This window comes from Hevea brasiliensis, chromosome 11 (assembly GCF_030052815.1).
Source record: "Hevea brasiliensis isolate MT/VB/25A 57/8 chromosome 11, ASM3005281v1, whole genome shotgun sequence".
Lineage (NCBI taxonomy): Eukaryota > Viridiplantae > Streptophyta > Magnoliopsida > Malpighiales > Euphorbiaceae > Hevea > Hevea brasiliensis.
Window position 1 is genome coordinate 21,259,757 of NC_079503.1, and position 20,350 is coordinate 21,280,106.

The 20,350-nt window shown below is 34.6% G+C and overlaps 1 protein-coding gene across 2 annotated transcripts; it reads left to right on the top strand.

Moving 5' to 3' along the window:
- The first annotated feature begins 492 nt into the window (after positions 1-492).
- On the top strand, positions 493-15,097 carry LOC110669114 (uncharacterized). 2 transcript variants are annotated; one of them, XR_002497631.2, is made up of 8 exons: positions 493-743; positions 1,115-1,250; positions 1,352-1,427; positions 2,343-2,438; positions 10,900-11,416; positions 13,316-13,451; positions 14,092-14,565; positions 14,650-15,097. XR_002497631.2 is itself a non-coding variant. In XM_021830613.2 (7 exons), exons 2-7 carry the CDS (start codon positions 1,134-1,136, stop codon positions 14,284-14,286), a joined length of 1,137 nt encoding a protein of 378 aa, XP_021686305.1. In that variant the 5' UTR covers positions 493-743; positions 1,115-1,133; the 3' UTR covers positions 14,287-15,097. The 2 variants fall into 2 exon arrangements, 1 of the variants encoding a protein (XP_021686305.1); XM_021830613.2 differs by having other exon boundaries at positions 14,092-15,097.
- Positions 15,098-20,350: the final 5,253 nt, after the last annotated feature.

The following is a 20,350-nucleotide window of genomic DNA, read 5'->3' on the forward strand; positions in this document are numbered from 1 at the left end:
ATTATAATAATATTATATCATATAAAAATTATAAAAAATTATATATAAAAATATTAAATCACATTTATATTCAATGAGTATAGAAAGCATGCAATACACATTTAAGGGGGAAAAAATTAGTAATTATAAAAGTGATAACTTAAATTTTATGAAAAATTTTATAAGTTCACAATTTGCAAATGCATATAATTATAAAAATAATGCACAACTAATTAAAAATTAATAAAAAATTTAATATCAAAATTTAATAAATACCCATAAAAAGAATTTATCATTTTAAATTATAGAATGAAATAAAAATGAAAAAATAGAGTATAGTTATCAATTTTAATGGGTTGATTATTTTAATAAGTTAAAATATTCATTTAATTATGAATTTAAATAATAAAATAAGACAAGATAAAATTATAAAATTGAATAGTAAAAATGAAAAAAAAAAAAAGTCTGGGCTGAGTGCAACATTAATCCAATCAGCAGCACCATGAAGAACAAAAGTTCATGAGAATACTTTTGGGTTTGTGGAGCGCTGCCCACCGGTTATATCGGGCAGCAGGTTAAATAAATGTATAGTATGCACACGCAAGACTGAACTTGGTTACATGTTCATCTTCTCATCATATATTCAATGTGTGGAGCCTTACTGAGCGCAACAATCCAACAATTCCATCCTGCTTCAATCCAGTAAATAAGAGACCCTCAGTGGCCTCCCTTCAGCTGCCCAGAAGTCAGAAAACGTCAGTAAGGTACACCATCCCTTTGCTATTAGCTTTCTCTTCTTTGCCCAGAAAAATTTTATAATCTTGAGCAGGAAGAAGAAGACAAGATGTCATTTTGCGTTTTAATTCTATACTATGCCTCAAAAGCATTTTTAATTCTAGACTATTTAACTTTAGATTTTTTCAATTGCCTAAAATCTCGGAGCTTGCTTCATTAAAGGAAAAAAAAAAATCTGGTTGAGACATTTTATCGAACAAGTGGCACGCTTTAGACAGTAATGTATTGATATCAACGCATAAACGCTTAAAGATCCAATCTATAAGTTGGATTTCTATATTGACTAAAGACCGTTGTTTTGGATGCAAAATTGTTGCGCCATTGTTGCTGTCAACTTAAGGGACTGAATACTAGAACTAATGGATGAATTGTTGAAGAACCACTTGTTTGCAACCCATGTGATTGCGGCTGCAGGGTCAGTAACATTAAGCACAGCGCTTACTTATCCCCTTGATACTACAAAAGTCCTTATCCAGGTTTGTGCCTTTTTTTTTTTGTTCCTACACATGTTATTGATTGATGGTTTTGGGATACTCAAAATTTATTTTGCGTCATTTGTTTTTGAATTGGATGACAGGTTGGTTCAAGTTCCAATAAACCATTAACTCTGTATCAGGTTTTAAATAGAGTTCGTTCATTATCTGGGAATTCAGGTTCACATTCTTCTTTAATACAGTTTCTAGTTCTTCAGATATTACGTTGCATTAGTTAGTCAAGGAATTTAATTTTTTATTCTGCTTATATGAATTTGTTTTTCACAGTGGTGAATAAATGTTTGATCTTTATCATTTTTTGTACAATGAACCATAAAGTCTTTGTACATTGCTTTTTTGAGGAGTGTAATTCTAATAGGAATCACATATATGTATGTGAGGAATCAATTTTTGGTCTTCTTGTTGTTCCATGAATAATAACAAAGTGGGAATCAAGTTTGACTTAAATGCACTGTACTACATACATGAGAGATGCGATGGGTTACTGATACATCTAGAGACCTATCTGTATAAAGGAAAAGGATTACTTGTTAAAAATGATAACTAAGCTATCTGGGATCATGTAATTTTTAACCTAGAGAAAAATGGACCGTGTTGTGGTCATGGTCATTGCTTTAGGCTTTTGGATTGGAAATAAGGTGTGGTGAAAATAAATATGATATTTGGAAAGGTCAAGAAGTGAATGCAGGAAACATGATGGAAAAGAATGGCAACTTATTTATAGTTTAAACCCTGTTGTTAAAGGGTTATATATGGTTGGTCGCTAGGTCTTGAACTTCACCAGAATGGAATTTTAGCAATTTTTATAATTTATAGAACTGAAATTTGAGTGGAAAACCCCAAAGGCCCACATTAGACTTCAAGTTGTTGTAGAAAAGCTCTAAATTCAACTTATAGTTTTAAGGGATTGGCTATGTTAGGGAAATTGCTGAATTGCTTCATTTGAGTAATCAGTATACATACATATAATTAACTTATCCATTAGCTTTAGATTTATGGGAGTGGTTTTCCATAAATATTTGTTTTCTATTTTTAGTATCCTAACATATATCAGCTGGTGAATGAACATTGTAGGCTTGTATGGTGGCTTTGGGTGGTTGACCTCAGGGAGAATACTTGGTATGGGAGCTCGCTTTGGAATCTATGAAGTTTTGACAGCTTTTTATAAAGGTATTCTATTCAATTTGTATAGTTTTATTTTTCATATATGGTATTATAATTCAGCTTGGCAAGGTGTGGCATAATGGAGCGCTAGTGAATGATGAATGTTAAAAGGGGCAAGTAGATGAGCATGTGCTCAGTTTTGATACAAACTGGAATTAAAAAAAAAATAGATAAAAAATAAAAATTGCAAGGATTGAAAGGTCTGCTTCTGCTGTATTTGCAACTTCTCTATATCTGTGTTTAACTGACAAAAAGCTCATTACTTAATGAGATAAAAAAAAAATGATTGAAGAAATGAAATTTTTTGTGCTAGATCATGGTAGATAGGGCTAGTGAGGAGGTGAGATGGAGGGGGTCTAGTAAGGGCTATTTTGAAGTGAAGACTTATTGTAGTCCCATCATAAAATAGGTTTTGGAGAGTGGTAGAAGTAACTTGCAAGGCCATATGGAAGACTCGTCTCAAGGTTGCATCTTTTGGCTGGGGTAGCTACTTGGCATACGCATATTCTGAACAGGAGTGGAATTTTTTTTTTTTTTTTTGAATAAATGTTGAAGTAATGAAATTTGTGGTAGCATTTAGATAGAATTGGGAAATTGTGAAAAAAAAAGGCCTATGTAATATATTTTGGGTAGTGGTGTCAATTTGAGAATACTTATGGGCATGGAATGGTTCATACTTATACTATTGTATACAAAATAGATAAAATAAAAATTCTTTACTATTTTAAGCTAATTTTTGGGAATCATGGTGGAACAAAGTGTTATGTAACCAGATTCTCCATCACAAAAAGAATAGAAATTAGAGAGGAAATAAAGAGAGAAAGGGGAGAGGGAATAGAAGAAGAGAGAAGAGGGGGAGAAAGAATAGAATTTAGGATGAAAAGAATGAGGATTTCATTATAGAATTTAGGATGAAAAGAATGAGGATTTCATTGATAAGATTCTGGAATAGTTTCTCTAGCTACAATAGCTGTTATTTATACAGCTTTGGATCTTTTTAGTAACTATTCCCGTCATTCTCTAACTAATTCTAGCTAACTCTACTAACTTTCCATAATATTCCTTTATTACAATTTCAACCCCAAAGGCCCTCTATTTATTTTCAACACCCTTATTCTCCTTAGTCATAACATTTCGCACTTCTTGAAATTATTCTTGTCCTTAGAATGAAGAAAGGAACAACAATCAGCAAAAATATATTGCAATTATAGACCACATGCTACTACTAGGACATGTAATGAATTTTGAGGTTCAAAACTAATATCTTGCATGCTGAAACTGGAATCATTTGGTAAACAAACAGCTGCAGCAAGGCTTGATTTTCTTCCTCTGCCTTCTCCTTATTTCAAACTCATTCTTTTTGAGCAGTAAATGATTTCAGTATCTCAAAGAAAACATTTTCTTTCTTTGTCTTGTCCTGATTTCAAGCTCATTCTCTTTGAGTTTCATATGATTACATTATCTCAGCTCAAATAAAATACCACCAAGATCCCAATACTTTTCTTCAAAAATTTCCAGGTTTTCTCCTTTAATCAAAACATCCTTTTGGTTCCCTGAAATTTTCTTCAAATTTTTGTTGCACAAACACCTGATAGTGCCTATTAATGAGTTGTTGAATACCAAGAGCAAGAGTATCTCTGGGAATTAAAGCTATAGGAACCCTCCCAACTTCAATATGAATAACACTGACATGAGAATCACATGCATAGTCCAAAACCTTTTCCATTGAGAAAGACAAATTAGATATTTCTTCAGCATTTTTATATGAATCACAACTCAAATTGGAAGCTTCATCCACTATTTCAATACCCAATATTTCCTTGCATAAGGTACCATTTGACGTCAATGACAAAATAGCATCACCAACAGTCATGTCTTCATTTTCTGTTGAATTTGATTGCTCTGGGACAATCTCCTCGCCATTAACTGATTATGATTGTGTATTATGGTCCAGTGATGAATATAAATACACTCCAATAGACATTAAGACCTCCAAGTACTAATAGACTCACCCAACTAGTTGGCAAATATTCGGCACATATTTAGAAAACACGAAATTATCAAAATATAGTTTGGTCTTGAAATCAAAGAGTAAATCCAGCCTTTTCCTATCGTAGATTGCAATGGAAGTCTTTAAGGTTGCTTTTAGGTATCTGTTGAGATTAGAGAGAATTGAAAATTTTCTTGATGTATTTCGCAGTGTTACAATGATTCAAATTTATACACAAAGGCTATAACCTTAATAAGAAAGAAAATAAAAACTAATAAATACAAATATCCCTAATATCACTAATTTACATTCTAATTTACAGCTAATACACTAATTAAGGGATTTTAACACATTCTAATTTACAGCTAATGCACTAATTAAGGAATTCCAACACTCCCCCTCAAGTTGGTTCATGTATATTGCATGTGCCCAACTTGCAAACTAGGGTATGAAACACCTTATAACTTAACCCTTTAGTGAACACATCAACTAACTGATCTTTCGAACCTACGTAAGAGACACTTAAGGAACCATCCACAATTTTTTCTTTTATGAAGTGTCTATCAATCTCTATATGCTTAGTTCGATCATGCTGAACTGGATTATGAACTATACTGATTGCAGCTTTGTTATCACAAAATAAAAACAAACCATTAGCTTCAAACAATTTTAATTCTTTCATCAACTTCCGTAACTACAATAACTCACAGATACCTTGAACCATTGTCCTGAATTTGGCTTCTGCACTAGATCTAACTGTCACATTTTGCTTCTTACTTCTCCAGGTGACTAGATTACCACCAACAAATGTACAGTATCCTGATGTTAATCTCCTATCATCAAGAGACGCAGCCCAATCTGCATCTGTAAAAGCTTTAATTTGAAGGTGACCATGCTTTGAGAAAAGAAGTCATTTCCCAAGTGTAGATTTCAGGTATCACAAGATGCCGAAAACAACATCGAAATGAGATTCACGAGGATCATGTATATACTGGCTTATTAGACCAACTGCATATGCTATGTCTGGTCTAGTGTGCGAAAGATAAATTAATTTGCCAATTAACCTCTGATATCTCCTTAAATTCATTGATTTTTCGACTCCAGCTTGCAATTTATGATTGGCCTCAATAGGAGACTTTGCCGGTTTATAGCCCAACATTCCTATTTCTTCCAACAGATCCAAGATATACTTTTTTAGATATACTTTTTTGGAGAAACAAAGATTCCCTTATCTGATCTGGCAACCTCTATTCCAAGAAAGTATTTGAGCCTTTCCAAATCTGTGCTAGGCACTCCTGTGCTAGGCGCTCCTTTAAAAGAGTCATTTCTTCCTTATCGTCACCAGTTGCCACAATATCATCCACATAGACAATAAGTAGTGTGATTTTGCCTCTACGATGCCTCGTAAACACGATATTATCAGCATTGCTTTGGCAATATCCAAAGGAGATCATCGCTTTACTGAACCTATTAAACCATGCTCTAGGTGACTGTTTTAGACCATACAAAGCCTTTTTCAATATGCAAACTTTCCCTCTGGTCTTCTCATCCTCAAACCCTGGAGAAATTTCCATATACACTTCTTCTTTCAAGTCACCATGTAAAAAGGCATTTTTAACATCAAACTGCTGCAATTCCCACTCAAGATTCGTTGCACATGATAACAGAATTCTAGTGGTATTCATTTTAGCAACAAGAGCAAAGGTTTCTTAGTAATCTACTCCGTACGTCTGTGTGAAGCCTTTTGCTGCCACTCTGGCCTTATACCTCTCAATTGAACCATCTACTCTTTGCTTCACAGTGAACACCTACTTGCATCCAATTGGCTTCTTTTCCAGTGGAAGAGTAACCAGTTCCCATGTCTCATTCTTTGCCAAAGCTTTCATCTCCTCCACCATAGCTGCCCTCCATTTTGGATCGAGGCGAGCTTTCTTCCAATCCTGTGGGATAGAGACAGAGGAAACAGATAGTAGAAAGGCTCTGTAGGATGGAGACAGAGAATTATAAGAGATGAAATTAGAAATGGGATGTTTAGTACAGGTTCTAACACCTTTCCGGAGAGCAATAGGAATATCAATATCATTATTAGAAGAAAGAATAACAGACTGAGAATCAAAAGTAGACTCATCAGGAGCCATAGGAGACTCATCACATATCTCAAGATGTCCAAGAATAGAATCCAGGGATTTCGATTGATCAGCAGTCTCTTGCTCGATTGCTATATCTGTCTTGTTTCGTCAAGTATATGTTCTCAAATCTAGCCTTTTCAGTCTTTCTCGAGATTTAGGTGACTCTCCCTGAGTTCCATTGTTAGGTATGGGCTCTAAACCTAGATTCTCCCCCTGAAATTAAAGGTTGGGAGAGGATGAGGATGAAGGAAAATACACCTTTTCCTTCTTATGCTCCCCCTGAAGAGGTGGATAGAAATAAGATTCAGATTTTCTAAAGGTAACGTCCATACTCACAAAATATTTTCATGAAGGAGGATGGTAACACCTATATCCCTTCTGAGTGCTAGAATAACCAACAAAAACACATTTCAGGGCTCGGGGTTCTAATTTCCCACTATTAAGCTTATGAACAAAGCAAACACAACCAAATACCTTTGGAGGAATGGTATATGAATTTTTACGCTGCAAAACCTCTAAAGGACTCTTAAACTCCAATGTCAGAAGAGGCATCCTGTTAATAAGATATGCGGCAGAAAGAAGAGGCATCCTGTCAATAAGATATGCGGCAGAAAGAATAGCATCCCCCCAGTAAGGTTTAGGAACATTCATGGTAAATATAAGAAACCTAGCAACCTCAAGTAAGTGAATCTTTTCTCTCATATATCCCATTTTGTGAACTAGCATTAACACAAGTCTGATGTAAAATCCCATGTGTCTTCAAATATTCCTGAAAGACTCCATTCATATATTCTGTACTATTGTCAGTTCTCAATATTTTAACATGAGCATCAAACTGTGTACTAATCATTTTATGGAACTGCTGGAAACAAGAGAAAACTTCATTTTTCCCTTTCATCAAATATGTTCAAGTTAACCTACTGCAACAATCAATAAAGGTCACAGACCATCTGTAACCCGATAAAGACACAGTTTAAGTAGGCCCCCATACGGTCATAAAAGGAACTAAAGTCTTATTATTTATTGCAGGATAAGATTGTCCAGTATGTTTAGCAAACTCACAAGCATCACATACTAACAATTCAATTTTGCATTGTTTAAACAGAAAAGGATAAAGTTTTTCTAACACAGTAAATTGAGGATGTCCTAGTCTCTTATGCCACATGATAATTTGTTCCTCAGCACCCATAGATTACCCTAACATGGCCTGGCTAACATAATCATTCAAGAGATATAGCCCATCTTGCAGTGTACCACTACCAATCGTTCTCCTTGTCATCAATTCCTGAAATACACAATGAGTTAGGAAAAAATCAATTTTGCAGTTTAGAGCTTTTGTAATTGAACTGATAGACAAGAGTTTAATAGAAAGTTAGGCACATGTAAAACAGAAGTAAGACTTATACTATGGGTGCATTTAACAGAACCTGTTCCAGAAACACTAGATAAGGATTCATCCGCAGTGCGGACTTTTTCTTTTTTTGAACATGGAGAATAGGATATGAATTTATTTGAAGAGCCTGTTATATGCTTGTTTGCTCTAGAATCTATAACCCAAAAAGAATTATTAAGATTGGCAAGAAAAGCATTTCCTGAATTGACGAAGTTAGAAGAGGCAACTGTAGTGGATTGCGATTCAAGTTGTGATAGCAAATGCCTTAGAGTTTATACCTCTTCATTGGAAAACATCTCAATGGTGGTAGTATCTTCAGACAGATTGACAGCCTCAGATACATTAGCTTGTGGTCTAGTAAGGCCCATCCTTTTTCCTTCACGCCCTTTAGTGGGGCGTCCATGCAATTTCCAATAGTGTTCCTTAGTATGTCGGTTTTTTCCACAATAGTCACAATGTAGTTTATCCTTATTTGATGAATCATGTGACTGTTCTCGTGAGGAATTAGCAACCAGCCCTGCCTTATCAACAGACATAGAATGAATCATGACACTTCTGCTCTTTTCCTGCTGAATATAAGAGTATGTCTGTCTTCAGGTAGATAAAGGATCCTTTCCAAGCACTTGGACCCTAATTTGATTATATTCCATATTCAACCCAGCAAGAAAATCATAGGTCCGCTCTTTCTCAATCAACTTCTGAGATTTAACAGCATCTTCAAGACATGAGGCCTGAAAGTCATGGTAAAAGTCTAGTTCCTGCCATAGACCACTCAATTCTGCGTAATATTAAGCAATAGTTAGCTCACCCTATTTCATACCATGAACCTTGTTACGAAGCTCATACACTTGTGCATCGTTCCCAACTTGAGAATAGGTCTGAGAAACTGCACTCCAAATGGCATTTGCACTATTCAACAGTAAATACGCACGAGCTATATGTGGTTGCATGGAATTGATAAGCCATGATATGAGAAGAAAATTTTCTAATTCCCATTAACTATAGGTAAAAGCAGACTTTTCTGGTTTTTGCTTATCTCCAGTAAGATAACCCTGCAACCCTTTAGCTTGAATAAAAAGGAGACACGATCTAGACCATGCAAGGTAATTTGTCCCATCAAACTTTATGGGGCTAATAATTAATGAGGGATTTTCAGTTGTAGTAGTCATTTTCCCTTCAACTACTAAATTTTTTGCATTAGACATGATTCAGAGAACTGATTAAAAGAAATAGTAAGCAAAAGACAAATACACAAAAATAAAATTGCAAACCAAGAGATAGGAATGGGCTGGGCAGAGGCGCGGTACACTAGGGATGTCGTCAAAAAAAAAAAGTACGGCCGGAAAAACTGACCAGGAACAGGCTTACTCCCCGGCGCGTGTGCACAAGGTGGAAACATTCTGTCGGCGCGTGGGATCATGCACCTCATCGGATAGCGGCGAGAATCCAGTCGAGGACCGGCGACGAGGTTCTCTTCCTTCATAAAGGGGCGGTGACAACTACTTTCCTCAACAGACCCATTTTCAAGGCTTACCCACACAAACTCTAACTATTTCTCACTGTTTTCTCTCTGCAAAAAAAAAAAAAAAAAAAAAAAAATTGCCAGATAAAATGGTTAAGGCTGTGATACCAAGTTCAGATTAGAGAGAATTGAATAATTTCTTGATGTATTTTACAGTGTTACAATTATTCAAATTTATACACAAAGGCTATAGCCTTAATAGGAAAGAAAATAAAAGCTAATAAATACAAATATCCCTGATATCACTAATTTATATTCTAATTTACAGTTAATGCACTAATTAAGGGATTTTAACACATTCTAATTTACAGCTAATGCACTAATTAAGGGATTCCAACAGTATCAACATGTTATTGGTCCTTTAAATTAGGATTAAAAATTCTGCTGCTTTTATTCATTGAATTATAGTTTTAAGCACTTAAAATATCTGATTTAAATAGTGAAGTTAGAAATATATGGATCTCTAATTGTTATTGCAAATGATTACATGCAGAAATGAGTAAAAATTTGGAACCTGAAGGTTTTTTCCCAAATGAGTGAATAATAAATGTGTTGGATCTTTTCTGCTGACCAATTACATATTAAATTTTATTGTTTTCCTATTTTATTCCTGGCAAATCTTGAAATAAATCATTTGTTCTTTAACAGAAAAAAGTGCACACCTCTACAAGGGGCAACTCATTCTTGGAGAATAGCGTGACTTGGTTTTTCATTTTTTTATTGTTTTTTTGTGGATGTGGTTCACCATCTAGCCCTCTTTGTATTAATACCACTGGAAAAAAAAAAAAAAAAAAAAGGGAATTGCATGTGGCTACCCAAAATTTTGTTGTTTATTGTAAGAATGCATTTTAGAGGAGTAAATAACACTGAGATGTAGATAGGTTTAGCTCAGATGTCTGAACAAAAACAAGATCTTTATAAGGCTCTTTTGATGATGATGTAGATTCAAACTTTGGTTTTATCTTTTTCCCATTAATTGAAATAATTTAAGGTTTGATGATTAACTATTTTCCCCCTCTCCACTCGGCCCAATCTGCACGCATGACTTCTTGTTTTTAAAGCAATTGTTTTTAGTATCCTTAGCTTTGCTTTAACTTATCAGCAGAAGTGAAGTTTTAGTACCATGGAGACTTCAAAGGTGATAAAAGATAATGGAAGTCAAAATCATGAGACAATGTTTCCTTTACATGGTCTCTAGATGTTGATTAAAATGACTGGCAATTTTGCATAGCAATACAAGTGGTCTGCTCACTTCACTGCTTACTCCAGTATCTTCCTTTGCTAGTTTATGGCAAGTTACTTCATTTATCATTATGAGTTGTTTAAATGAACTATGGTCAGACATTAGATCTATAATTTTTTTGTTTTTTTAAGATCATTAGTTCTACAAGTTTTAACTCATAATATGGTGGTTTGAACTACTTTTTTGGTAGATGGCAGAGAAGACAATTATGTGTATGTTTCTGAGGCCCTCTTGGCAGGAATGGCAGCCGGTTCAATGGAGTCGCTTGTACGCTCTCCATTTGAAATGATTAAACTTCGTGCACAGGTTACATCTGCATCTCGGATTCCAAGGTCTTCCTTTAATGCAGAAAGTAAAGCTGTTTCACCTCTGATTGATAAATTACTGCATGGATATACTCCAGAAAAGATGGCATTGAACAATTCTGTTGCTCTTTTGTCAACCCTATCTGCTAAACACCCAAATTTGGTTGGTGCCTTGCAAGAGTACCCATGGATGATGACTGGGTCTGGGAAGGCACCATCAGTCTGCAATGTTCAGAAGCCATCAAATATCATTTCTTTGGAAGGATGGGGTGCATTGTGGAGAGGACTTCGGTCAGGAGTTGTTCGGGACTCTATTTATGGTGGGATCTTTTTTTCTAGCTGGCAATTCCTGCACCGAGCAATGCTTGACTGGAAGGCAGTTGGGATGGATTCTTTACCCAGGTTTGGAAATGTGTTTCACAGTAACATGTGCCTCACATAGTTTGATGTTCTGCCATGCAGTCTTCAAATTAACATTTTGCTTGCGGCATTGTGATGTTATCAAGACTCTATCTAGTTGCATCTATGTTGTTATTATGTTGATTGAGTGACTAACATGATGTCTCTTTTACACAATTGTATATGTATGGGTGGATAACAGTGGCGAAGCCACGTTCCCCCCTTCTCTTTTGCTATTGTATCCATTGAAAGGGCATTTTTTGCTATGAAAATTGTGAATCATTGGTTATGTAATAGAATTGGAGATCAATAAATGGTCGATTGTTTGATCACATATATTGAGAATGATATTTTTTATTAGAATGACAATTGAATTATTGTGCAATATTATTGAGGTATGAAAACTCATAAAAGAAAATTGTACTTTTTTTTTTAAATTTTCATTAATGTAAAAGATGATATAGTTTTGATAGATGAGATGCGAGAATGTGTCAATAGAAAGTTAGAGCTTTGGAGAAGTACTCTAGAGTCAAAGGGTTTTAAGTTAAGTAGAACGAAGACAGAATACGTGCATTGCAAGTTCAGTGAAGGCCAAATTGGTGATAGGGAAGGAGTTAGTTTGGATGGAGTGGTACTGCCCCAAAGTAATCACTTTAAATATCTCGGCTCAATCTTTCAAGTAGATGGGAGGATGTGAGGAGGATGTTAATCATAGGATTAAAGCCGGATGGTTGAAGTGGAGAAGTGTCATGGGAGTTTCATGTGATCGCAAAATTCTTAATAAGTTGAAAGGAAAATTTTACTATACAGTTATACGACCAACTATGTTATATGGTAGTGAGTGTTGGGTACTGAAGGAGTCGTATGTGTCTAAGATTAGAGTTGTGGAGATGAGAATGTTAAGGTGGATGAGTAGTAATACTAGACTAGATAAAGTCTGTAATAAAAGTATTAGAGAAAAGGTAGGAGTGGTGCTAATTGAGGATAAGTTAAGAGAAAGGAGATTGGGGTGGTTTTGGTCATGTGAAGCGTAGACATACGGAGGCTTCAATTAGACAAGTAGAGCACATTAGGTTAGAGGATAGAAAGAAAAGAAGGGATAAACCTTAACTGACTTGGAGGAGAGTAGTACAACATGAACTAAAAGCATTACATATTTCTGAGGATTTAACCCAAAATCGTTTAAAATGGAGAAAGAGAATCCATATAGCCGATCCCAAATTCTTGAGATAAAAGCTTAGTTGAGTTGAGTATTAATGTAAAAGATATTAGAGATATTTAATATTAATTAATTACTTAATTATTATTTTTTTATGTTTTGTTTATGCTATAAGTCCTTTTATTTTTATGAAAAAATATTAAAAGTTTGCCCTCTTGAATTAAATCCTGGCCTTGCCCCTGGTGGGTTATTCCTATATTGAACCAAGCTTAGCACTTGGAAGGATTGAGAAAACTATCTATTTGGAGGCGTTGATTAAATCCAATTCCCTTAATGATTATGTGGGATCTTATTTCTCTGTTTCTGTTGTTGGTGGATCAGGTTGGATCTTGTCTGGTTGAGATGATGTGAATGCTGTAAAAGAACCTTTTAACAAACAACTATCATGTTAAATCATCATTATGACAACTGTTATGTTTAGGGCATGCGTATAATAAATTTAGAAACCATTTGAAGAACTTGCTTGTAGTTGGACATTTTTGATAAAGTCTCTTTCGTTGTGTTGTGGCTATATAATACATGCTGAGATACTGCAAGTAATATGCATTTTTAATCATGCTTAGTTTTTTCATTCATTTATTGTAAGGAATTTTATGTTCCATATGGTAGAGCAGAATTTGCTGCTTTATAGAAAATTTGTTTATTTTATTTCATTTTGCTCAAAATTCTTAGCTTTCAATCAGGTCTGATGAAGAAATTGGGCCACTCTCTCCTATATCTGTTAGTCTTGCAGCTGGATTTTCTGGTTCTGTTGCTGCTGCTGCATCTCATTGTTTTGACACTGCTAAAAGTCGATCACAGTGTACTGTGTTGCCCAAGGTATGATTCTTGTTACAGAGAGTGTGCTTAAAGGTACGGAAAGTTAACACTCCAAAATGAGGGAAAATATCCTATATGTTAATAAATCTAACGCTGGACATGTGCTCAAGCTGGATACTGATGGAAAAAGACAATGCAATATTGTATGTTGTATGTGGTTGCTCTTCTTGTGCTCTAGTTTCCATCCATAATCTGCATCGAAAGGTACCTCTAGAAACAAATTGCGAAACGAAAATGTCCCTCCTTGTTCAATTATCTTCATAATTATAAGTTACCCTTGTTGTTGCTTTGAAGTAAAGGCTACAGATGACATTAAAGCTAAGATTGCCAGATTTGAGGAGGAAACTGTGCTAAGATCTTAGATTTTATATCAAGTCTGACTTGACAGGATGTGTGATTCAAACATTATTTCCCTGTATATATGCCTTTTGTTGGAATATCAATGAAGTCAAATTCATTCCTTCCTTTCCTTCACACTGTCCCCCAATCACCTGTCTTTTTTTATTATTATTTTTGGTTTTGAGAGAGAGAGAGAGAGAAAGAGGCATGTGTAGTTGGTTGCTATAACTGCAAATGCCATGATAATTTTCACTGCTTTAGCTACTTTGTTGTTTTCATGCGATTGTATTTTCTTCTGCAGCATATTTCCATGGAGAGGAGACTATTGAAATGGAGACGACCTGGAAATTGGTTTGAGAGAGTTACAGGGATCCATCCGGCAGACAGGAATCTCTTGTTTCGTGGGAGCTGGTTGCGAATGACTTCTTGTGGTTTAGCATCTTGTATGATTGTTGGGGGCTATTATTTGGCCGTTGATCATCTTGTTTCTGAGTGACGGAAAGATAAAAAGAGGAAAGAGAAAGGGGAAAACGGAATAACAGTCTATTTACTGATTTGTCATTTACATCATATCTGTTATACAAAGGGATGTTTAGGATTCCTTAAGATTTGCTTAAACAGGATCTGCATTCACTGCATAGTTTTGTGCAGTTGGAAACCTTGGAAATGTGGCAAGTGATGTGCTGGGAGGTGGCTGACCACTAGACCTAACAGAACTAAAAATCAAAATAGGCCTCTAAATGTAGGTCTGGTTTTTCTATTTTCACCTGTAAATGTAAGTTAATATTTATTATCATTATTATAGCAGAGTCATTTAAGAGTCCTGTTTTTCAATTACAATTGGTGTGCAAAATTTCAGCTTTTAAACTGCTTTCATCTTCAAACCAAGGGAACTATCAGTTGGGAGTTGCTGCCATAAAGAGAATTCGTTTTAACTGAGGGGTTCCACTTCTAAGCTAATTTATGCTCAGAAGTATACCTGCTTTATTTGTCAATAGCCACATACTGAGCTTTTCTTGGCTTCCACTTTCTGGCTAATGGCTTTCTGCTGGGGTTTCCGTCGAAATGGAGAATGATGACTCAGAGATCATTCATGATCAAAAGTCAAAGGGAAAGGCCATTGAAGCTATCATGGCCAGTGTCTCCATTGCCAATACTTAAGTGGTTGTTTCATTATCATTCCTTGTAACGGCCTGATCATTCTAAAGTGTTGCGCGTGTACAGTTCATTAGATTATTGTAGATATATTTTTCCAAGTCATAAAGATTCGGACATTGAGGATCTATGGTACCAGTTCCGTTGAACCATAGACTCTGTTAAATAAGAAATGAATGTTTAGGATGATCAAAAGCAAAGTGAGGAATAGTGGTAGTTACTAAAGCTTTTGGGCCAAAAGGATTTAAAAGAGATGAGAAATTAAAAAAAAAAAAAAAAAAATCTGTAGTACGCACATGTTTCAAATAGGATTCTAAGATTAAGTTTGTGTTAAAATGGTGTCTCAAAATTATGCACTGTTACGTTAATATTTGTTGACGTGAAAAATAAATTTTACTTCAAATGTTTATTTTAATTATAAAAGTGAATCCCATTTAAAATAAAATTAGAAAATAAAAATTTAATTACTATTTATCATCTTCTCCATCTACTCTCAAGCTTAAAAGCCACACTTGTCCCAACACTTTTTTTCTCTTTAATAATCTCCTCAAAATAGACTAAAATATTGTCACATTTGGTTTATCATATTTCCTAAACTCAAAAAAGACTAATTCCCATTTGCATTTTTTATTATTTTCAAGTGAGAGCAGTAGTTTACGATGTTACATTTAGTTAAGAAATATTTGCGTAATTAGGACCTTTTTTTCGCTCTTTTCAAGAGAAAAACTAGACCTTTGAGAAGATGTCGAAGGAATTCATAATTGTTGATGTGATCCATCAAATATAAAGTATGGTTGTCCATGAATGACAATAATTCATCCCTAACTGTCTCATCAATCAATATGTTAGCCACTTGCATAACGCACATGTCCTTGGGTGTAATTGTAACTTCTTCACTATAAGCAGTTCCGTATGTTCTACTGTTCCGATGACTAAAGTTTATTCGGATAGTTAGAATGACTAGAATCACACTTAAACTAGAGTGAAGAGTCATAAATTGGTTAAGTAAAGATCAAGTAAAGTTGAAGAAAAATAAAAGAAGTGGAGTGTAAATCGATTAAGTGAACCTAAATCTATAGCGATGGGTGACCTAATCGAGAAGTAACTGTGAGTTCAGTTGCTACCTCAAATTCATGAGGAACCCTATGAGACTTTTATTTAGGACTTAATTGAGGGATTAATGGAAATAAATAAGTTCAAGACTTGAAAGAAAACCAATGCCAAAAACCTACTCGATAAAGATGGACTATAATTGAAAAGGAGTATGAAAAATAAAGAGAATGAAATATGCGATGGAAGAATTGAAATTTCAATTATAATTATGATTATATTTATAATTATTTAGGAAATTAATTACCTAATAAGACAAAAAGGTTATTTAAGATTAAATTTAAATAAATATCACGAAAAATAACAAAAGAAATCAGAATTTTTTTCCTCATGCTCTTCTTTTCCCGTGAGACACTCTCTCTCTCTCTCTCTTCATTTCTCTCATCATTTCCACCATTAAAGTTTAACCAAGCTTTCCAAACCCTAAATTCTTCCCCAATTTCTTTAGGAAATCAATAGCAAACACCAAATTGAACCTTGAATTGAAGAAAGCTTACACAAAACTCAAGGAATTTGGAGAATTTGGTGAAGTGAAATTCTACCCAATTGAGGTAAGCTATGTTTTGAGCTTGATTAGTTATGGAATTGATTATATTCAAGTTTAATTGTGGAAATTTCCATGAAATTGATTTGGATCATGAGTGAAATTGAATTAGGGTTTTTGGTCAACGGTGAATTCAAGTTGGAAGACCAAGTTTTGGTTGGTTTGAAGGTTGATTGGGAGTTGATTGAAGCTTGTGATTAAGCTTAGTGCTATCAAATCCTTTAAATTTTAAAGTTTTAGCAAATTGAATTAGGGTTTCATGAAATTAAAGCTTTCAATTCTTATTCCCTATTTGATGTGTTTATGCCTAAATTAAGACCATTTGGTGTGCCATTATTATAAAATGTTGATGAAATGCCAAAACAAATGAGTGAATGTAGAATAGTAGATTCGGATTGCTCCTGGATAGCCTGCGTTCAGTGAGTTCAAATGCTCATAACTTGAGCTAGACAACTCCAATTGATGTGAAACCAAAGCCAAATTAAAGATAAGACAAAATAATGAATTTTTCATGGTGAACACTTGACCTGAAATTGACTGAAAGTTACTTAAATTCTGAGTTGACTCTGAAAATGGAAATCTGGAATCCTGAAAAATGACCAAATAAACAGTACACACTAAAATGTGTATAACTTATACTAGGAAACTCCAAATGAGGTGATTTTTGTTTTGTTAGAAAGCTAAGGCATAAAAGAACAGCCTTCATGAGGAACAAACTGCCCAGTCTAATTGTAAATTGGTCAAATTGTTAGAGTAATTCTATATTGCTGAAACTGAAATGTCCTGTGATTCCAGCAAAATGCCCTATAACCCCCTTGTAGTAAACAGGGCATAACTTTCATTGTATAAATCCAATTGAAGTGATTTAAAATGTTCTGAAAACCTAAGTATAGGCCTACAACTTTGTTTTAGGGACCTTGCCTAAATTCTAGGTTTAGGATGCTAAAATATTGAATGCAAAATTTGAGGTGAAAACCTAGAAACCTGGAAATCACAGGATACTGCATCTGTGAACCAAGGTTGATCTTTTAGCCATAGCTCACTCTACAAAACCCCAAATTGAGTGATTCTTGAACCTGTATAATCCTAAGACATAGGAGAACAATTTATATGAAGAACACAAAGTTAAATTATGACTGCAACCTATCCAAAATAGCTTGACAAAAATGGCTCCAGAATCTGCCTGAATTCTATGCCCTGAAAACTAGAAAATTGGTCACTAGACCAGTTTTGATAAAATGGCTATAACTTAAGCTACACAAATGCAAATTTAGTGATTCCAAAGCCAAAATAAACCTAAAAAATAGATATACAAATCTCATAAAGAGAGTATAGCCTAATTCCTGCTATACCTTGGTCCAAAGTGTTAAAGAAGTTGAGGCAATAACTCTGGAAATTATGAAATGTTAACATAATGATTCAAAATATGAATGGTAATGAATGCCAATGGCGTGAAAATCATATATGACATGTGAAATGGTATTTTGGAAATTATGCTCCCATGATGAATGAATGATGAAATAATGAGAATGTTGACTTGCAAATAATGACAAATTAGCCCGAGTATGCCTAGACAGTAATGTAAGGGTTGGATAGATTGGCATGCCAATAAGGGATGAGATTTAGCAGTACTGCATTTGGCTTTTATGCCTGGATACCATTGGCAGGCACCGATGTGTCCGATATGGTTATCCCATGTTCATGATTTCTTTGAAAATCATTGGTAGGCACTGATGTGTTCAATATGATTATTCATTTGGCTTTTACGCCTAATTTACATAGCATACTTGGTAGGTACCGATGTGTCTAATGCCCGTGAAACCCGTATATCCAATCCGGTCAATCCTGTAAAAGGTTACTTGGGCACTGAAATGAAATAAGAAAGTTAAATATCAAGACAAATAGAAAGAAAAGTCCCAAAGAAATAAATGCTTTTAAAGATCACAAAAATGTGTAAACACGAGATATCAAGAAAAATATGGTGAAAAGTTTTAAAATTCATTATGTGATTAAACAACACAGTGACAACCCAAAATTTGATAACACAGTCTTTATTTCCTTTAAAATAATTCATGATTAATTAAATATGCATTTTCTTTATATTACTTCAAGTATGAAATTATTACCTTTATTTGTATATTGTACTTTTATTTTATTAGTGCACCACTAAGCAGAAATGCTTAGTGCGATGGTTTTTTCCTCGCGCAGGTTAGTAGACTCTGTGACAGGAAGTTTTGAGTTGATCTGCAGTAGGAGCCAGTGTCACCTCCATATTTCATTTTAATATATATATTATTGGCCCACAATTATGCATGACTATATGTTGTAATTAAACACAAGTTGTAAATTAAATTTTGAGTTGTATAAAATTATGTACATTAAGTACATCTTGTAAATAATGAAATGAAAGAAATTCATGAACGGAAATGGTTATGTAAATGATTAGGAATTATGATTTGTGATATTTAATGGTTATTAAAATTGAGATTTTCTTATTGAGATATTCAAACGAGTTAATTATTTAATAGGCCAAACGTTAATAATACGAGGAAACTCTTATAGTTTTTCCGTTAAAAATTCCTTTTATTAAATTATAATAGAATGGAATCAAGAAATAAATTTTAAAGGATAAGATTAGGTGCTTTGGCAAGGGATGTGGCATTTCTTTGCTTGGCTACACTGTAGACCGAGTAAGGGGGTGTTACAGTAATGGCATTGATATCCCTGAAATCCACACAGATGTGAAGCTCCCTATTCTTCTTCATCATGCTATAATATTGGAAAGCCACTTTGCATATTTGATAGGCCTAATGAAGCCTACTTTGAGCAACTTTTCTATCTCTTTTTATACCTTGAGCTGAATTTCTATAGACATTTTCCTTGGAGGCTATTTGAATGGCTTGCACCCATCTTTTATTAGCAGCTTGTGCTCAATGACCTCCCTTCTTAGTCTAGGCGTTTCATCATAGCTCCAAAAAAAGCAATCCTTAAACCCCTTCAATAGCTCAATTAATTGCTTTTTTAGGACTTCATGCAAAGTGGCACTAAAGTAGGTATCAAGTCCTCTATAGTGCCCAAATTCACTTCCTCTAAAGGATCTTGAACCTCTGCCCTTCCATCATCTAACTTAGGTGGTGTCTTCTGAAGATCTTCCATTTATAACTCCTATTCAAATCAAGTTCCTCTTCTTTAGAGCATTCATCATAGATTAATTATAAACCAGAAATGTGTGTCTCATCTTGCATTAGCTTCTCAACCACTGCTTCTAGCTAGAGTTTGGCAATGGTAACGATCACCACTACTTCCTTTTCCTTAAATAACTTAATCATGGACTTCTTCAATGATTGAAGTGCTCACCGGCCTATGTAGCACAATGGCATTTGCTTTCAAGTATTCTGCTACCTTCCTTTGGAGGAATTCCTGCTAGTCCTTCAGAATGTCCTTCTAGCCTTTGACATGCTTCAAAATTTGAATTGGCCAAAATCCACATCATAATATCTGGCTTCCACATTGCTACTGGCAACATCAAAGGATTTGTGACTACTTAAACAATCTTGACATCATTCCCATTCTAGAATAATACCATCTCATGCAAAAAAGAGAGGAGATAAAGATTGGAGTGAATCCAATCTCTTCTCAATAATAGATGATAGTTTGCCTTAAAATCCATAACAAAGAAAGTGGCAATCATGGTTTTACTACCAATTGTAACCTCCATTGGAATGACCCAATTATTCTTGTTGTTTCTCCA

What these genes read in the sequence shown, in the direction of transcription:
- LOC110669114 (XM_021830613.2), top strand. Translation starts at nt 1,134, where the DNA reads ATGGATGAATTGTTGAAGAACCACTTGTTTGCAACCCATGTGATTGCG. An exon ending in GGGATGGATTCTTTACCCAG is followed by an intron (nt 11,417 to 13,315) that starts GTTTGGAAATGT and finishes GCTTTCAATCAG; the next exon opens with GTCTGATGAAGAAATTGGGC. An exon ending in AGTGTACTGTGTTGCCCAAG is followed by an intron (nt 13,452 to 14,091) that starts GTATGATTCTTG and finishes TTTCTTCTGCAG; the next exon opens with CATATTTCCATGGAGAGGAG.